Below are 17,665 nucleotides of genomic sequence, written 5' to 3' on the forward strand. Positions count from 1 at the left end.
AGTGGACATGATACCATTTTAGGAGGCGTAGGGAAGCGGGGGAGGCCGAAAAAGAACAAAGGAAGAAAGAAAGATGAAGAAAGCAGGGACGGCCCGCTCAATATTTTATGACGAGTCGATCCTTTTCTCCAAAGTGCGTGGCTGTGGCCTTTGTCTTAGCGACGGGGAATGATCGCTCCCGTTTTTTTTTTTGGTTTTTTTTATACGTGAACATCTAGCCGAATAAAAGTAAATATAGATAAAGAGTCACGTGATGAGGAATCTTCTTAGGCTCCCTCGTGTATTGTCAAACCAGACAAACAAAGCGTACGGGAGTTGCACGAACGAGGAGCCCTGCAGAACGATAAGCGAGTTGTGAAATGGGTCACTAATAATAATTAAAATTACTTTATTTCGTGCGCAAGAATTACCTGCTACACAATTATGATGCGCGTCATTTTGAGGCAACGCCGGACGAATTTTCACTGCACTTCAGGGTTCTGAGCGGGAGCCTGAATCCAAGTACGTGGCCCCGTTGTACTTTGCCTCCCCTTTAAGTGTGGCCGGCACGGCTCGAAATCAAATCCACGACTTTGTGCTTAGCACTGACAAAAAAGTCACTCCGCCATGTGTATAAGGTTCCTAGATAACACAGTGCTAAGTAATACATTGGTGGCATCAACTTTCATTAGTGCATAACCTGTAGGTACCAAACTTGATTACACTTGTACTTATTGCGTGATGTGTGCAAACAAACGAACAATGCATAAACTATCGGCGTGACGAAGGTTTTAGCGCACACCATGCTATAAATAGGTTAAATAGGGGAGAAAAATCAGCGTCCTGTCTATAAGCAGAACGGGTTATGAAACCAGTAGGAGAATGAAACTGGCGCAGTAGTCTATAACAATGCCAGTCTTGCGGGGTACTAGACCTGTCACCGTCGACGTGACGACGGCGTGCGTGATATTCTCACGCCGCTACTACGGCCGAGGTTGGTGCAGCTATTGCGATTCCAGGTGTTCATACGCGCAGAACGAAAGCGAATTCAGACGTCTCCGTAGCTTTGACCTTAGTGCGGTATAGTTCTCGCTTAAAGAAAAGCTTTGAAATGTGGTTCATCTATAATTATCACGTTAGGCAGCCCTAACGTTCACGTTCTACCTTACTGAGCGCAGCGTGAGTCAGAATATGTGTCAAAAAGTATTCCTAGCCACATACGCTCGTAAGTAGACCATCCAAGTGACCCAGGTAAACAAACGAAATTATTAAATTGGTGTTTTTATCTCGTTATACACGTGAAAGACATAAAAGTATTTTTACACGTTATATGCTTGACATTTCTATAGCCGTGCGCGCTTGTACGCCAGGCATATTGAGGGTGTCCCGCGTAACTTTAGCCACAGTTTGAAAATATGCCTTACCACGTAATTACGACGCGACCAAATGCAGGTTGCTCACCGTTGCCTGGAGTTAGTCAGACTATTTTTGTGTTCTCAATTGTTGTTTAATCATATCTGTTTAATTAACTAACTTTTGAAAAAAACGAAGATGGATAAGAAATTTCAACGTGAAAGTTGTAGATTGCTTTGCAAAACGTCCAAATAGATTGTTCTAAACTTTATATATCTTAAGTATTAGTATTTTTCTGCTAATTACAAAGTTGCGCGAAATACAAAATGCCACTTGACAAACCCGCTCGTGGCCCTGCCACGTTGGTCTAGTGGCTAAGGTACTCGGCTGCTGACCCGCAGGTCGCGGGTTTGAATCCCGGCTGTAGCAGCTGCATTTCCGATAGAGGCGGAAATGTTGTAGGCCCGTGTGCTCAGATTTGGGTACACGTTAAAGAACCCCAGGTGGTCGAAATTTCCGGAGCCCTCCACTACGGCGTCTCTCATAATCATATGGTGGTTTTGGGACGTTAAAACCCACATATAATAATAATAAACCCGCTCGTGCGCCTGTACGCGCAATGATTCTAGTGCTCCCTAACGTTCCGCGTACGAACTACCATTTGCCCCTTTGCCCCATTGTGCTGTCTCGGCAGGGCCGCAACGATGGTGGTGGCTTTAAGATGAACATGTTTCGCTCTCGGCCACAAAAACGATAAACGCTGTGACTGCTTACCGCTGTCATGAACCTGGGCGAGGGAAGCGTGCCGTTCGCACGCGGAACGTTAGGGAGCACTAGAATCATCGTGCACACTGACGCGCGAGCTGGTTTACCACGTGGTATTTTTTTGGTATTTCGCAGGCATTTGTAATTAGCATAAAAACACTAATACTTAGATATAAAGGTCAAAACTAGTTATTTAGACGTTTTTCAAACCTATCTAATACTTGCTCATTTAAATTTGTTATCCATCTTCGTTTTTTTTCAAAAGTTAGTTAATTAAACAGATATAATTAAACGACATTTGAGAGCACAAAAAACAGTCTGACTAACTCCAGGAAACGGTGAGCAACATGCATTTGGTCACGTCGTAATTACGTGTTCTGGCACATTTTTAAACTCTGGCTGAAATTACGTGGGACACTTTGTATATTCCTGAAACATCCGCTGACTTTCAAAGGTCTTCGATTTCGTCTGCAGGTACTCCGCTAACAAAAATAAGCGACGGAAAATAATAATCGGCGTGATAGTAAGAACATCACCTTAAGCGATGCGTATTATACGATTTCGCTACACTTACGTGCAGTAATAATCATTCCCTTATTGCCCGTCTATGCACGCCTGTTGCTCGCTTCCCCTGCTACGCAGCACGAGCCTGCTAGTTATAGCTTTGCGCGAACCATGTCTCCGCATGGCTGGACTGCGTGCTCGCATGCACTGCACGGTATTATTGCTCGTCAGCGCGGTAGAATGGCATCTATAGAAGCATGCTGTCTATTTCTACTCGTCATATTGCCAGAAGACGCAAATGTCGATACTCTGCATATCCATTCTGCTGTTTGTATGTGCGCAACGTCGTCAATTGAGTTATTTGTTGTTCTTTTGATCGAGTGATAGTTTTCTGAGCTCGAAGCTTTGCTTACTAAGCTTCGAGGTCCGACAATGTGTGCTTGAAGCTTCTAACCAAGTTTGTCGGTTGCGATCTGCGTCTTTTGGTCACGTGGGATGAAGGCTTTATGAGCGGGCGCGAAGAACTCTGTGCGAACCTATTTAGTCCTGATGACTTACTCAAAGTTTAAATGAGCGTGCCATGGTTCTGCAGCACTTTGGAAAAACGAAATATTACATTCCCAAGCGCAACAAAATCTTGCGTATCACTGCCACATATTTCTCTTCAAGAAAATGGTGTCTTCTGGTAAAATATTCTGATAAGCTGAACTAGGTGGTATTAGTTTGGTTTGCGGAATTTAGTAGTGCTAATATCGATTCCAGCAAAGGGGTACTTAGCGAGTCGTTTTTGAGCTTCAATGAAATGTTTAAGTATTAATGGCCAAACTCGCATGACATTGCATACGAGCAAAATTACTATGTTAGGCAGGTCGAGGTCTGGGAAACAAAAGAACGAAATATGTTTGTCTGTTGGTTTCGTACTTTTTTCGTTTGTATTTTTTACGCGTTGTTTATGCCCACGCTACGTAGGATCTGTCGATTTTTCACACGCTGTTTATTCCCACGGTACGTGGGATCTGCTGATTTTTTACACATTGTTTCGCCCAGACAACGCATGAGTGATTTGTCGCATTACGCGAAAAACACTGGTTGCGGTTATGTTCATACGTCACGAGCAATGTGAAAAGAGTCCACGCTAACGATATACTCTAAAACTGTTCTGAATCCTCTCGGACCACGACGTGAGGTTCATTCAAGCTACGTAACGCTTTCTTTATTTATGCGTGTCACGCGATTAAAACATAGTAGTTCCTGAATAACTCTCTTAGCGAGTAAAGGGATGCGTTACGCTTCACAAATGCGCAAGATAATAAGACGCTGAATAGTTGAGCAGTGTCTTCCGTGTTAACGCCCATGGACAACTTCACACAACAAGCTACTTCTCTCCTAATGTGCGCCTACGGTTGAAATAGCTAAACAACTAACATTCATTAGCAAGATCATTCGCTGAAGTGCACTTGCATCTCGAGCATGCCTGCACGGGAAAAGTAATGAAATAAAAAAAAGCAGTCATTATTTGTTCGTCAGATGGCCCGAGGCTAATTAGATAGGTTTATAGCACCTGAAGATACAGTCCATCAGGGCTAAGTAGTCGTGCCAGTTCTTCCACTCATTTCCTTTTTCCTTCACCTTCCTTCGGGTGCTTCTTATTCTGCTCACGCCTCCGCACACAGCTCTCAACAGGCCGCCACCCACTGTTTTCCTTTCTTCAGACCGTGCAATTCAGTAGCGTCTGCCCGGACTCGCGCACGCGCAATTACAAAGCCGTGCGGCGGCACCGTGTAAAGAAAGGCCTTAACATCGTCTCTCGCAGCCGGCGCACAGACACGAGTGAGCAATAATAATTAAGAGACACGTGAGGGCCTCCTAAGGCGACCTTCTTAAAGGGAAAGGCGAGCGCCAGGCGAGCAACGCGAAGGGGAAAGAGAAACGTGGCCCCGTTTTCGTTATTCGATTGTCTCGCCGCTTTCCCCGCAACTCGGCTGCCGGCGTGTTCTACCACAGCGCGCGACTACGGATGCTTCACTCCCTGCGTACAGTGTTTTCTTCAGTCTACGCACGAGTTGGCTGTCGAGATGGGGAGGTTGTGAGTGGGCGGGGGTGCACCACCTCCCGTGCTCCCCGGTGATCAGGTCACGGCTTCACTCTGCTTCACCACCCCGTCACTACAGACGCACGCATTCTCTTCCCTTCCGCCGTCGTCGTTGGGTCAGTCGGGAAGAGAAGCGGCGGGAATCGGGGAAGTGAGGAAGCTCCGTGTGTGACCACCGGTTCGACGCTGCAGCGGCGCGCAATCGAGGAGCGGCGCCCTCACCGTTGCACTGCAAGGAAGCCCGGCACCGCACAGCCGACCGATCGAAGCTGACCTGACTTGCGCATCGATCCATTTCGAAAGCGGACACGGAGGAGGAAGAAAGGTCGCTTTCCCTTCCCTCTCTCTTTTTCTGTCGTTCACACTCTCTTTCCTACATGTCCCGTGTTCTTTTTCTTTCTTTCCACCCCCTTCCTCTTGTCTGTGACTACTTTGGTTTTGTTTCTTTTCTCTTCTCTTACTTTTTGTCCCTCCCCCTGCGTTTGAGAAGAAAAAGTTCTGCTTCCTGTTCCCCTCTCAGCTCTCCCCAACACCCTTTTGTAGTTCACGACCCCTCTCACTCTTTAGAACGTGCGAATAAGAATACTCTCACTCGCATCTTCGCCTATCACTACCATCCCCCCCCCCCCATTTTTTTCCCGAGATCCGTACCACTTATCCTCACACCCCACCTCATCTCTCTCTCCTCCGTGTCCCGCAACATACCGCCTTTCATCCCTTTTCTTCTCCAGAATTTCTTGTTTTATTTCCTCATTTTCTTTCCCTATATGCGCCTTCTTTTTTATTTACTTCTTTCTCGAGATACCCAACACTTCCATTTTCAACCTTATTCCTTAACTCTTCACCTATGCGTCGCCGACACCCTCCATCCTTTCGGCACCTCTCGACCTCCCTTCCGGCTCATCCCGATTTTCCAATGACGTGCGATGCGTCTTCGTTCCTGCGTTCCTCGTCGGTCACTGTTCTTACTCTGTCGCGCTCTCCCTGTTTAAATTTTTACTTCGAACTACCAACCTCCCACTTTTCTCCACAATCTTTTTCTTATGCTTTGCCATTACGACCACATCGTCTCTCTTTCTCTCTCTCTTTCCAATAACTTGAACAGCACTTCTGGCAGACAGCGAGGCACACGCAGTATCGTCTCTCACGGTGATCGGAAGATGAGAATGGAACGGTGAAATTGCGGGGGGGGGGGGGGGAAGCTTCGAGAAAATGAACCTCAAATAAACTTCATTTAACGACAAATGATAACCCGTGAAGAAATCTGAGAGTTCTCGTTGGCGTATAGATTTTTGCTGACGCGTGTAAACCGCAAAACTCTGACGCAGCGGTCGAACCTGGGAAAAAATACAGATAAGCAAATAGGGTCAGACTGTAGATCTTCTGACACAGCAACTGCAATGATTACTCTTTTTCGACGCTGTACTCGTTATATATAGAAAATAGAAAAAAAATACTATACATATATTTTGCCACAACGGCTTGTAAACCCAGCGCGGTCAAGTGTTGAGGCTGAAACGGAATCGACTAGTGCCGATGGCCCGCAATACGGTCACGGCACATGCATCAGCGTGAAACAGGATAGCCAGGCTCTTGGCATGAAGTTGAACCGAACACAACGTTGTAGTGCTTGGGGTTCGAGTTTTGTAGCTGACACACGCAACCACGTCCAGACAAAAAAAACAGACAAAAAAGCCGAATATTGCCGCTGCATCAGCAGGCATCCTTAATTTTTTTTTACTTCCGGCCATTTCTGAGACGCACCAACGCTATGTACTGCGTTGTTGGACCGAATGCAGTAGCTAATTGTTGAGAAACTAAATGTTTGCTCTACTCTACAAGTATCTAAACTTTAACCGCCAACTTCACTGGTTGTTTAGTACATAATGAAAAAAAACTCTGAGCGCCTTACAAGAAGCTTCGAGTTCTTTCTATAATTGTGAAGTGGACATTACGTAGAAACATATCACAGAGCAGCCACTGAGCTAAACATGCACCCAAAAGAGTTATCAATTTTATAGTTTTAGATGACAAAATGGTTTAATTATGAGGTACTCAACAGTTGGGTGCGGGGTGGGGAGGAGGAGGAGGAGGAGAGGAGACTAAGAATTACTTTTTAACCTTAGGGCTGTCAAAGAAATAATATTTCGAAGTATTCACGTCATACTTGTCTATTCTAGGCTCTGCGATCGTCAAGCGGTCAATTTCATATTTTTTCCAGCTCGGTCTGCGAGAAATAAGTAAAAATTAAAGGAATAATTTTAACTTATTTTAAATGAATTAAATCATGTCATCACGCTCTCCTTTTATTGGTACCTTATGCGGTGAATGTCAGCTGTGGAGAATGGCGGGAAATTAACGTGATTTTCTGACTTGAAAGAGCCATTAGGTCGATATTTCTATAATAGAGACTGTCGCGAAAGCGCTGGGACACAGCTCCAGTAATAGAATTGCGTTCATTCTTCAGCATAATTTTCAGAATTCCAAGTGAGGTGAACCGGACACAGCACAGCAGTCACTCGTTCCGCTGTAAAACCCAGGTAACGTGCAGCACGCGCTTACAAGAAATATGTACATAATACATCTCTTGAGTTTTTTCTATTTGTCACAAACCCGTGCAATGGCAACAATCGCTACGAATTCAATATTTTTTTACGCACAGTAATGAAAACGTCTACGTATGGAGTGATGCAAGAAAACTAAAATATTTACTTCGAGCGTAAGTACACGTCGAAAAGAAGCGAACAGTGAGACGCTTTCAGAAAGAGCGTTAATTAGTGACATTTCGAACATCGTGGATACAGTTAAGGTATACACTAATAGCTTACCAACTTGATCTATTTACTGAATGTCCCTTAGTCGCTTCAGCAAGCGATTGCTCTTTCAATCAGCCACTGCAAAAACTGGATTGAAACATTTAAAAGTGGCCACAGTGCGACCAGTATTCGAACCCGTCATCTAGCAGTCGGCAGCTGAAAGCCGCATTATCCCTGTCAGCGCGTCACGGCTTCGCAGTGGCAACCGCCAGGCGGTTCACGGGTTCCACCGCAATAAACCATATACCGAACGAGCGCTTGGTGAAAGCTGTGAACCGGTGCCGCTTGTATCGTGGCGGCGATTCTTGCAGGAGCCGGGCACGCAGCGACCGCTTCGAACGCCACCGTCGCGCACGTCATAGCCTTTTCCTTCTCCTTCTGTTTCTCTTCTAGCTACCCGCGCGCTGAAATCGCCGCCGGTGTGCACCTGCGCAGTGCGTTTTTTCGCAAGCAGAGTATTGGTGCGGAGAAGCTAGCTTTGCAGGAGGAACTCTCGGTCACATTCTCTCTCTTTCGCTTTGCTTTTTTTTTCTCTCCCTCTAAAGTGGCTCGCGCGCCCCCTGTACGCGTCTACACGCTCTAGAGGAATGACTGCGCGCTTCGGGAACACTTGGCAGTGACGGGCGACAGTGCGTCGACTTTTTGCGACCTTTTTTTTGTGTCCGTACAACATCGCAACACTTTTGTGCCAGCGCGACCTCTCGACCCCTTCGAGTCCGGTGCTTATTTTTACCCCCTTTCCCACTGCTTCTTCCTCCCCGCCTTCCCACTACCGTACTCGGAAAACCCGGCCGTGCACCGACGTACACCTCAGCGCCTCCATTGAACGAAAGGATCCCCCCGATTCCTTCCCGCCTCTGCCGACTGTCACCGCAGACGTGCGTCGATGCATCCCTCTTATGTGACCGGTGTTCCTCGATCTCATACAGGATGGTGCGCACTAGGTAAGCGTGGAAAGTGTTCGGCAACCACCTCTCTTTCATGGGCAGCAGTTGTCGCTAGCGCTTCTTGATCGACGTAGAGCTGTCCGTTCGAAGAGAAGAAGAGCGAGGAGCGATTAGCAGCACAGAAAATTGGAAGTAAAATAGAGAGGAGAGGGCGACTTTAAATTGTCGCTTATACGATGTTTTTGCGTTTAACGAACGGTTTTATTGCCTTGCCGACACTCTTAGGACCTGTCCGCTTAAATCTGTCAGGTGCCCTTAAGCCTCTTCTCACTGTTGAGTGAGATTCGAGACGCTTGTAGGACAAAAGTATGTTGATTGACGTAAATTCTGTTGTCAGTTCTATTTAACCAAGCGTGTCCTGCTTTCCTATGAAAAAAAAAAAACAGTTCGAACGTAGAAATCAAAGCTTTTACGCATAAACTCCACGCTATCACTTGCGAGTTTCCAAGTTAACGTGAGTTTTCAATGAAAAGGTACCTCTGGAAACGTGATTCACCGAAATTTATTTCACTCTTAAGCGCATTACTAACGAGAGGGAATTGTCAACGTTTTCTTTACGGGACATTCGTAAATTGCTCATCAGGTAGACAGCAAGATCTGAAGCGGAAGTAAATTAACTGCTGCTCTTTCTGTACTTAGGCTCGTTTAACACAATTGACATCTTTATTCACCCCGTCCGGGCTGCAAGCTGAATAATATAGCGCGTTCTTACCCTCTTGTACAGACATTTTTACGAACTAAATAACTCTTACTCGTGAACGGCTGTTTGTACGTTCAAGTAGAAGGCACGCCAGCGTCACTACATGTTTAAGACAATCTGAACAGCTCTTTTTGCGTTCGTCACGAGTCCCGTTTTCAATCGCAAAGCGTTAATGTTTGTTCGCGTTGGTCCATTCTCCAAAGTGCTGCACGAACCTTCACGCCAAACGCCCAAGACCACGTTATTTTTATTATTATTATTTTTTACGCAGCGCAGCGATATGGGGATCATTGGACACAATCGAAACCATCTTCTCTTCATGTACATTTAGTGAGCAATGTTTAGCATGACTTTTCGGTCTCGGTTGCTGCTGTCGTTGACACATGCGATCAACTGAGGTACGGACGTTATCCGTACAAATCAACGCCTTCATCCCAGAGACCACAGAACGCAGGCATCAAAATGTATGTCAGCTAAGTTTGCACTGCGATCATGGCAGCTACGCTGCAGTGCATTGGTTCTGAAAAATCTAGACAGTACGCTATCGCGCGTTCTGATTGGATGCGAGCTCCCAAGGTTTGCAGAGAAACCTGCAGTGGCAATGGTCGCCGTGCGAATGTAACCTGAAATGTGAAAATGAAGTGTTTCAGCTATGTGCATATCTCATGAAAAGTGTTTACAGTATCTTTACTCCCCATTTACGCGAATGAGTGGCTTGGCTTGGATGAGTTATACCTACGGGGATTACTTTAAACCTTGGTTTAATGAATGGTTATAATTTATAAAAACTGCACGTCAACTACTTCAAACATTACAAATTATGTTATTCGCGGCCGGAAGCACAGACGTTTCTTAATCAGACTAAAATTTAACATGCTGAACACAGTCGATAAGTGGGGATCACGGTGCCATAACGTTTTACTTGCCCATATTATTAGCCCAAAAATATGGGAAAGGAACTGCAAATGCATTACTTCTTCGCAGAACTTATATCGTAGTGTTCTTGATTAACAATATTTGCCTATTTTCTCACGCACCCTGATTGTAGCGAGAGACGTCGATTAAGCATCGCGCAGTCTTAAAAATGATCTCATTGGCTCCAAGCTCTCTACCATTTACCTAGAGGAAAACGTTGTGTTCGCGCCGTGACCACTACAGTCGTTCCATTCGTTGTCTTTTTGAGGTGTCACGTAACAATCACGCGTTTTCACACTGCCCATTACCTAACTTTATGGTTGTCGAACCACAGTGTTCAATTAACAGGAGAGACTGCCCGACCATTCCGAAAATTCCTAACATAGGTTCGTTTTTGTCCAAGCGTATCACAGATGAAAATTCTACTGTGCTGAAGCTGACGACGTGGAGAAGCAGGCATCCTTCTCTTTTTTTTTCTTTGGTGTGTGTGTGTGTGTGTGCTTCCTCTCCACTTACTAAAAGATTGACGTCACGAACGACCTCGTGCGTGGTATCGATCCACCCTTAGCTAGCTCCAGCGTAGCCACCGAAAAAACGGACAGCCACTCAGACAAGGCTCGAGGAAAAGACTAATTGGCCACGCATGGTGCTTAAACATGAGCCTTTATTATTGACGCATATTTTCACATCGTTGTGCGTGTGATACATTACCACACACAAACAATAACCATGTATAGGCTTTCAGAACACAAAGAAAAAAGGTAAATTGCCACGTCAAGAATACAAGGATTTAATTTCTATATTGCATTTACCCTCCTTAAAAATACAGCAAACGGGTAGTTTAAGAACGCTAGTTTTGCACACTGAAAAACACACACACACACACCCCAAAAGCTTCATAAACTATATGCTTGTATAGAGAGATGTAATGACCCGCTTTAACTTTTTGAAAGACCGCAGCATTCGGAGCAGGTTTTCGCGGCTGGTGTATGGTGGGGAGGAGTACCGTAGAGTTTCATATTAAAAATACCACAAGGGCCTCTGACACCTCTGTCTTTATACCACACGATAATGACGGATAAAACGCGTTTTTTTAATCATATCTTCGTACTATTGGCTAAAGAAATGTTCTTGCGGCTTTGTTTACTGCGATGCATTTGTCAGGGTTGGCTGAAATGTCTAAGGAAGAAAATTTTTTTTGCGCATAGAAGGCGAAAACAGTCAACAGAATTACCACATTTAGCTCTTAAAAAAAGAATCTCGTTAGCATTGAAGACATCACAGCCACTGATGTTTACCGTAAACATCAGAAAAATTTCTTCCATTAATTAAAGTCATGATAAAAGCACATTTCATTAGAAGATATTTATTTATTTATTTATTTATTTATTTATTTATTTATTTATTTATTTATTTACACTGGCTCCTAATGCTAGCGAGCGTATTACCCTCGATAGGAATTAAGTTCGTGAAGCAGTAATTCTATTTAGAATAAAAGATAACATTGCCAAGTTACAAGGCCGTCCCCGAAGCCCCGAGAAGAAAGTTTACATAAGTGCACATATGTCATACTCAGGGCATGATGGGTACAGAGTATGCCCATCATGACGGGCATATTTTCAAGGCTGGTAATCAACCCATCGTTCTCAGAGTGGGTATCTAGCCACCATTCTACATCCCTCTATTATGAGAGGCAGACTATACATCTACCCATCCTTCCCATGTAGGAAATGATTAGTACATGTTGATCACCAAGAGCTCCATTTCCTTTTAAGCAACACACTAGTGAGGGGAAGCACGGAGTCTTGAAGTGATCAGGAATTCTCGAACAAGGAGGAATGCGTTAAAGCCAACGTTTCGATAAAACGACGTGCATTCGTCACTGCAGCAACTAACTTCGTGGAACATGTCTTCGTCCTTGTTCGAGGATTTCTCATACTTCCCTCGAGTAACTTTTGTTGTCAACTCTACGGTAATGACATCGTGCTCCCATGACACGTGCCTTAGCGTACCAGGCGTCTGGTACACGCGTGCTTTCTTTCTCCCTTCTTTTTTTTTATTCTTGTCGCCTTAGCACCCGGCTTCGTGGAAGCCTTCGGCGGATGGCACGCGCATGCTGGGTCACATGGTGCTGAACAAGAACCTCCAGGAGGGAGGCAGCTCGAGCGCCGCCATCTTGGGCCTCAAGGTAGTTGGCGGAAAGATCCTCGAATCCGGCAAGTTGGGCGCTCTCGTCGAGAAGGTCAAGAAGGGCAGCGTCGCCGACACCGTCGGACACCTCAGGCCTGGTACGCACATCACTTCCAGACGCTGTCGTATTTCGACGTGTTCGTGAAATCGTCCATTGACGACACTTCGATCCGATCATGGAAACCTGATCGTAGGTCCGCTCTGGGCCGATCAGAAGTAACAAGAGCCGACAACGCGGCAGAATCCAACAGTGTTGATAATAGTACCCCGTTTCGTAGTTGTAGGCATACGAATCGCTTAGTGATTGCTATAAGCAACTTCAGACCCCAAGCGGCTACCCGTCACCTTTCCTATCAGACTTGTACACCAGAGCATGAAACTACTAAAGATGCCCACACGAGCTCCATTGAGCCTATTGAATGAATATTCCATTGATCTGGTCACTCAAACCGAAACTATGCCTTGCCTGGACAATTCCTCGCCATTCTTCCGTAAGAGATAACTAGGAGAACATTGTATCAAAGAGCGTGGAGACGAATAAGTCAACAAGATAGGTAATAAATCCTGCAAAACTTTTAGTCATGCTTTTCAGTCACCCTCAAGAAAGTCACTTTTTATGCTGAAATTGTGAAAGGAAGTTTAGTGGCGTTAAGTAGGACTTGAAACCTCTCATCTTGAAGTATGGTCAAATACGAAAGATTAAACGGATATCGTACTAGAATGATACTGTGAGATAAAACGTGTATCCGTTTGTCTGAAGCACATTTTGTAAAGTCATTTATGCCTACAATATACCAGCTCCTTAAAGTTGGCTATAACCGGCCAACGTGCAAAAATATTACTTAATCTTGATTCTTATATTGTGCGCCATCCGCAATTTCTCCTGAAAGATATATCATACGACCCATATGTCACAAGTCAGTGATTTCGTATGGATTATACGTGTAACATACGTGCGACATGCAGGTCATGTGCACTTGCAGGTGTTCACAAAAGATTGTTGCATATGTGCAACACGTGTCCTATGAGATTTATGATAGGGACGCAGTAAAGTGCTGCACGTTTTTTACTTCGCCTTCATAGTGATATGTAAAATTCTCAGCATTCTGCGTATCCATACCAAAACTGGCATAATTGTTGTTGTTGTTGTTGTTGTTGTTGTTGTTGTTGTTGTTGTTGTTGTTGTTGTTGTTGTTGTTGTTGTTGTTGTTGTTGTTGTTGTTGTTGTTGTTGTTGTTGTTGTTGTCATTTCTTTTCCATCTTCGTCTGTTTGCTTCGCAGGAGACGAAGTTTTGGAATGGAACGGTCGGTCACTTCAAGGGAAAACATACGAGGAGGTCTACGACATCATATCAGAATCTAAGCAGGAAATGCAAGTCGAGCTCGTCGTTTCCAGGCCACTCAGGTAACATTCACCAACTGTTCGTTTTTTTTTTCGTATGTTTACTTGACTTACAAATGCAATACAAATAATTATTGCATCGACTTAAAAACGAGTAGGAAGTGTACAAACTTGGCTAACGTTGTTCATAGCCGACTCGTTCGGTGAATTTCGTGTTGAACAGTTGTGTCGTCCGCGATCTCCTGGTGCCTGCGTAGCTCTCGGCGATCGGCTTGCTGTCCGCGACGCCCTGCCGCGGTGGTCTAGTGGCTAAGGTACTCGGCTGCTGACCCGCAGGTCGCGGGTTCAAATCCCGGCTGCGGCGGCTGCATTTCCGATGGAGGCGGAAATGTCGAGGCCCGTGTGCTCAGATTTGGGTGCACGTTAAAGAACCCCAGGTGGTCAAAATTTCCGGAGCCCTCCACTACGGCGTCTCTCATAATCATATGGTGGTTTTGGGACGTTAAACCCCACAAATCAATCAATTGCTGTCCGCGAACCCTTCGTGCCGTGTAGCTCTCGCCGATCAGTGCCCCATCCTCGGATTCCTTCGACCCTGTCGCAATCTTTTAGTTTCCCCTCAATGTTTACTTCTCTCTCTCTCTATCCCTTTTAAAGGGCCTCGCCAGGTTGAGCCGACGCGCGCGATGCATACATGGGCTGTTCATAATCCCGTTTGCCAAAATTTGCAACGCTACGCGCCGCGGAAATGGGTCAAATCGCAAGACGAGCACTGCTTGCTCTTCCTTCCACGGACGCGCACTCAGAGAATGAGGGCATGACGTAGACGTACGAATCGCCCTGCGTAGACAGTAGTGCTGTGACGTCGGACGTCTACGCAAACGACTGTGATCTGACGTGGCCAACAGTAGCACGTGATGCGGCGAAAATTATTTCACACGGCATGAGTATTTTGTGTAATTTGTTGCTTGAATGCATGAAGGAAACTTTAGATAAATAATGAGACACGCGAAGGAAATGTCTGCGTCTTCTTCATTTTCCCCGTGAATTCTAACAAGATGCGGGGCTAATGTGCCTGCGTTTCGCATGCGTTCGTGTCCCTGCGTGGTTACTGCATCGAGCAGACGCCAGCACTGGAAACAAAACTAATTGTTTTGTGCGTTCGAGCACTCATTATGCTAATCTATTCTACCGCGTATAAAGCAACTGCAAGTGTCTAATTAGGATTTGTTACTGAGTCTGGTGAGGGGCTCTTTATTTCCTCCTTATCCCATTCACACACATTTAATTTTTGTGCATTATTTATTTTCTGTAGGCGTATAGTTAAAAGGGCTACTGCTCTGCTTTTTGTATTGCGCCTGCTGCAAACTACTGGAGGCAGAGGCCACCGTCAAATGGTTGAAACCCTTAGCCTGTTTTGTCAGAGAATGCCTGATATAAACCTGAATTGAAATCAAATAAATATGTGCTCTAACAAGGAAGTGAGCACAAGCAATTCGATACACAAATCCTCTCTGGGTGGGAGAGCTACGGCTGTGTATTGAGCTTATACTTTCAATGGCAAAGCTTCTTATAGCATCACCTGGTCAATCAGCGTCGCTCAACCCGATGTACTACCCCAGTAGCATCTCCCTTATCGTTCAATAGATGGCGTTGTTTTATAGAGATGCAGAAAAGTTTCAACAAAGAAGTACTTTATGCACCACAATAGACAAGGACGAATCAAGTGGGGCAATGGCTCCATTTTCACAACCAGAGTGGGAAAGGGCTGAGAAAAGGGTTCCTAGTAGTACATCAACAGGCCCAGATGGCATTCCAATTAGGCTGATAAAGACATTAGGTCTGAAGTCTAAGCAGGCTTTGAGAGAGGCAGTGAGCAAAATAATAATCGATGGTGAAGTTCCCGATGGATGGAAACTTAGCAGGATGAGCATGATCTATAAAGGAAAGGGGGACAAAGCTGACATAAACAACTACCGTCCTATAACAGTGACATCAGTGGTCTACAGACTGGCGATGCAGATTATAAAGGAAAAACTGCAGGCATGGATAGAAGATGAGGGGGTGCTGGGGGAACTGCAGAATGGGTTTCGGAAACACAGGAGGTTGGAAGACAATCTGTTCTCACTGACGCAGTGCATCGAAATAGCAGAAAAGGAACACAGGCTCCTGTGGCTAGCATTCTTGGATATCAAGGGAGCGTACGATAGCGTGGTTCAAGAGGAATTGCGGGGAATACTGGACACACTAGGCGTGGAACATGTAGTCACTAATCTTTTAAAGGGTATCTATAAAGGTAACAAGGTAGTTATAAAGTCGGAAAAACAGGTATCCAAGCCTGCAGAGGTAAAACGGGGGCTTAGGCAGGGGTGCCCCCTGTCACCCTTATTATTCATGATGTACCTACAAGGATTAGAGGCAAAATTAGAGGGAAGTGGGCTGGGCTTCAACCTCTCTTTAGTCAAACAAGGAAAACTTATTGATCAGGCACTACCAGCATTAATGTACGCAGATGATATAGTGCTAATGGCCAACAACAAGGAAGATTTGCAAAGATTGATGGACATCTGCGGTAATGAGGGAGATAGGTTAGATTTTAGATTCAGTAAGAAAAAAATCAGCAGTCATGATTTTCAATGACAACGAAGGTAGTGAGCTTAGGATACAGGACGTCACGCTAGAGATAACAGATAAATACAAATATCTGGGCGTATGGATAAGCAATGGGACCGAGTACCTCAGGGAACACGAAATATACGTGACGACTAAAGGTAACAGGAATGCAGCGGTAATGAAAAACAGGGCACTGTGGAATTACAATAGATATGATGTTGTGAGAGGAATATGGAAAGGGGTCATGGTTCCTGGGCTGACGTTCGGCAATGCGGTCTTGTGCATGAGATCAGAAGTTCAAGCAAGATTAGAAATTAAGCAACGGGGAATAGGTAGGCTTTCTTTAGGAGCTCACGGGAATACACCAAATCAGGGAGTACAAGGTGATATGGGATGGACATCATTTGAGGGCAGGGAAGCTAGCAGCAAGATAAAATTTGAGAAGCGATTGAGAGAAATGAAGCAGGAGCGTTGGGCTAGGAAGGTTTTCAGCTACTTGTACATGAAGAATGTCGATACAAAATGGAGGAAGCGAACCAGGAAGTTGACTGGTAAATACTTAGAAAACAGCAGGTGGTCAAACCAAAAAGAACTATCGGTTAAGAAGAAAGTGAAGGAAACGGAGACTGACATGTGGAAAATGGGCATGATTAAGAAGTCCGCACTAGAGATCTATCGAACTTTTAAGCAGGAAATTGCCAAGGAAAGGATCTATGATAATACTCGGGGTAGTTCTCTACTGTTTGAGGCCAGGACGGGAGTACTGCGAACCAAGACATATCAGGCCAAATACGAAGGGGTAGACACGTGCGTGTGGAGAGAAAGAAGAAACTGCCGAACACTTGATAATGTTCTGTAAAGGGCTTCACCCTATAGTTCAGGATGATGGCGCAGAGTTTTTCAAAGCACTGGGGTTTAGGGACCGGGAGGGCAAAATAAACTTTAAGCGGGTAGACGTAACTAGAAGGAGGTTATCTGAATGGTGGCTAAAGTCAAGGCACGAGTGAAAATTAAACTCTTCACTGCAAAGTACGAATCCTCAAACTAATTTTTAAGGAATAAATGAATAAATATAGTTTTGAGTTCATTAAGTATTACGGCTTGGTGGCGCTAGTCACCGCCCGATCTAAAGGGTACAGCCATATCCATCCATCCATCCATCCATCCATGCAAGCTGCATTTGGGTGACAATATACTAGATGGCGACGCATTTTATACCGCCATCGCCATTTCTCGTCTAGTTTTCTAGATGGCGCTGTTCCATAGAACAATGTGGAGCGCCGGGTGCCAAAGGCCGCTGCGGCTCGTGCTCGTGGGCAGGATCCCGAGGTGCGAACTCGAGAGACTGCCGCCAAGCGAGCACGGCGTCAGGCGGATCTCAAGGCAGTGGGCGGCGGCATCACTTGAGCCGTCAGCTGCTCGGCGGCATCACTTGAGCTGGAGGTCAAT

General features: G+C 45.3%; 1 protein-coding gene across 2 annotated transcripts in view; it reads left to right on the forward strand.

Moving 5' to 3' along the window:
* Window positions 1-17,665, forward strand: part of Rim (Rab3 interacting molecule) — a 169,072-nt gene that overhangs the window by 128,019 nt on the left and 23,388 nt on the right. For both annotated transcript variants that reach the window (XM_075886963.1, XM_037421872.2), the window contains exons 7-8: window positions 12,146-12,359; window positions 13,543-13,666. In XM_075886963.1, the coding sequence (XP_075743078.1) occupies window positions 12,146-12,359; window positions 13,543-13,666 (338 nt within the window). The remainder of the gene's footprint in view (window positions 1-12,145; window positions 12,360-13,542; window positions 13,667-17,665) is intronic.

This window comes from Rhipicephalus microplus, chromosome 2, assembly GCF_043290135.1.
Source record: "Rhipicephalus microplus isolate Deutch F79 chromosome 2, USDA_Rmic, whole genome shotgun sequence".
NCBI classification, from domain to species: domain Eukaryota; kingdom Metazoa; phylum Arthropoda; class Arachnida; order Ixodida; family Ixodidae; genus Rhipicephalus; species Rhipicephalus microplus.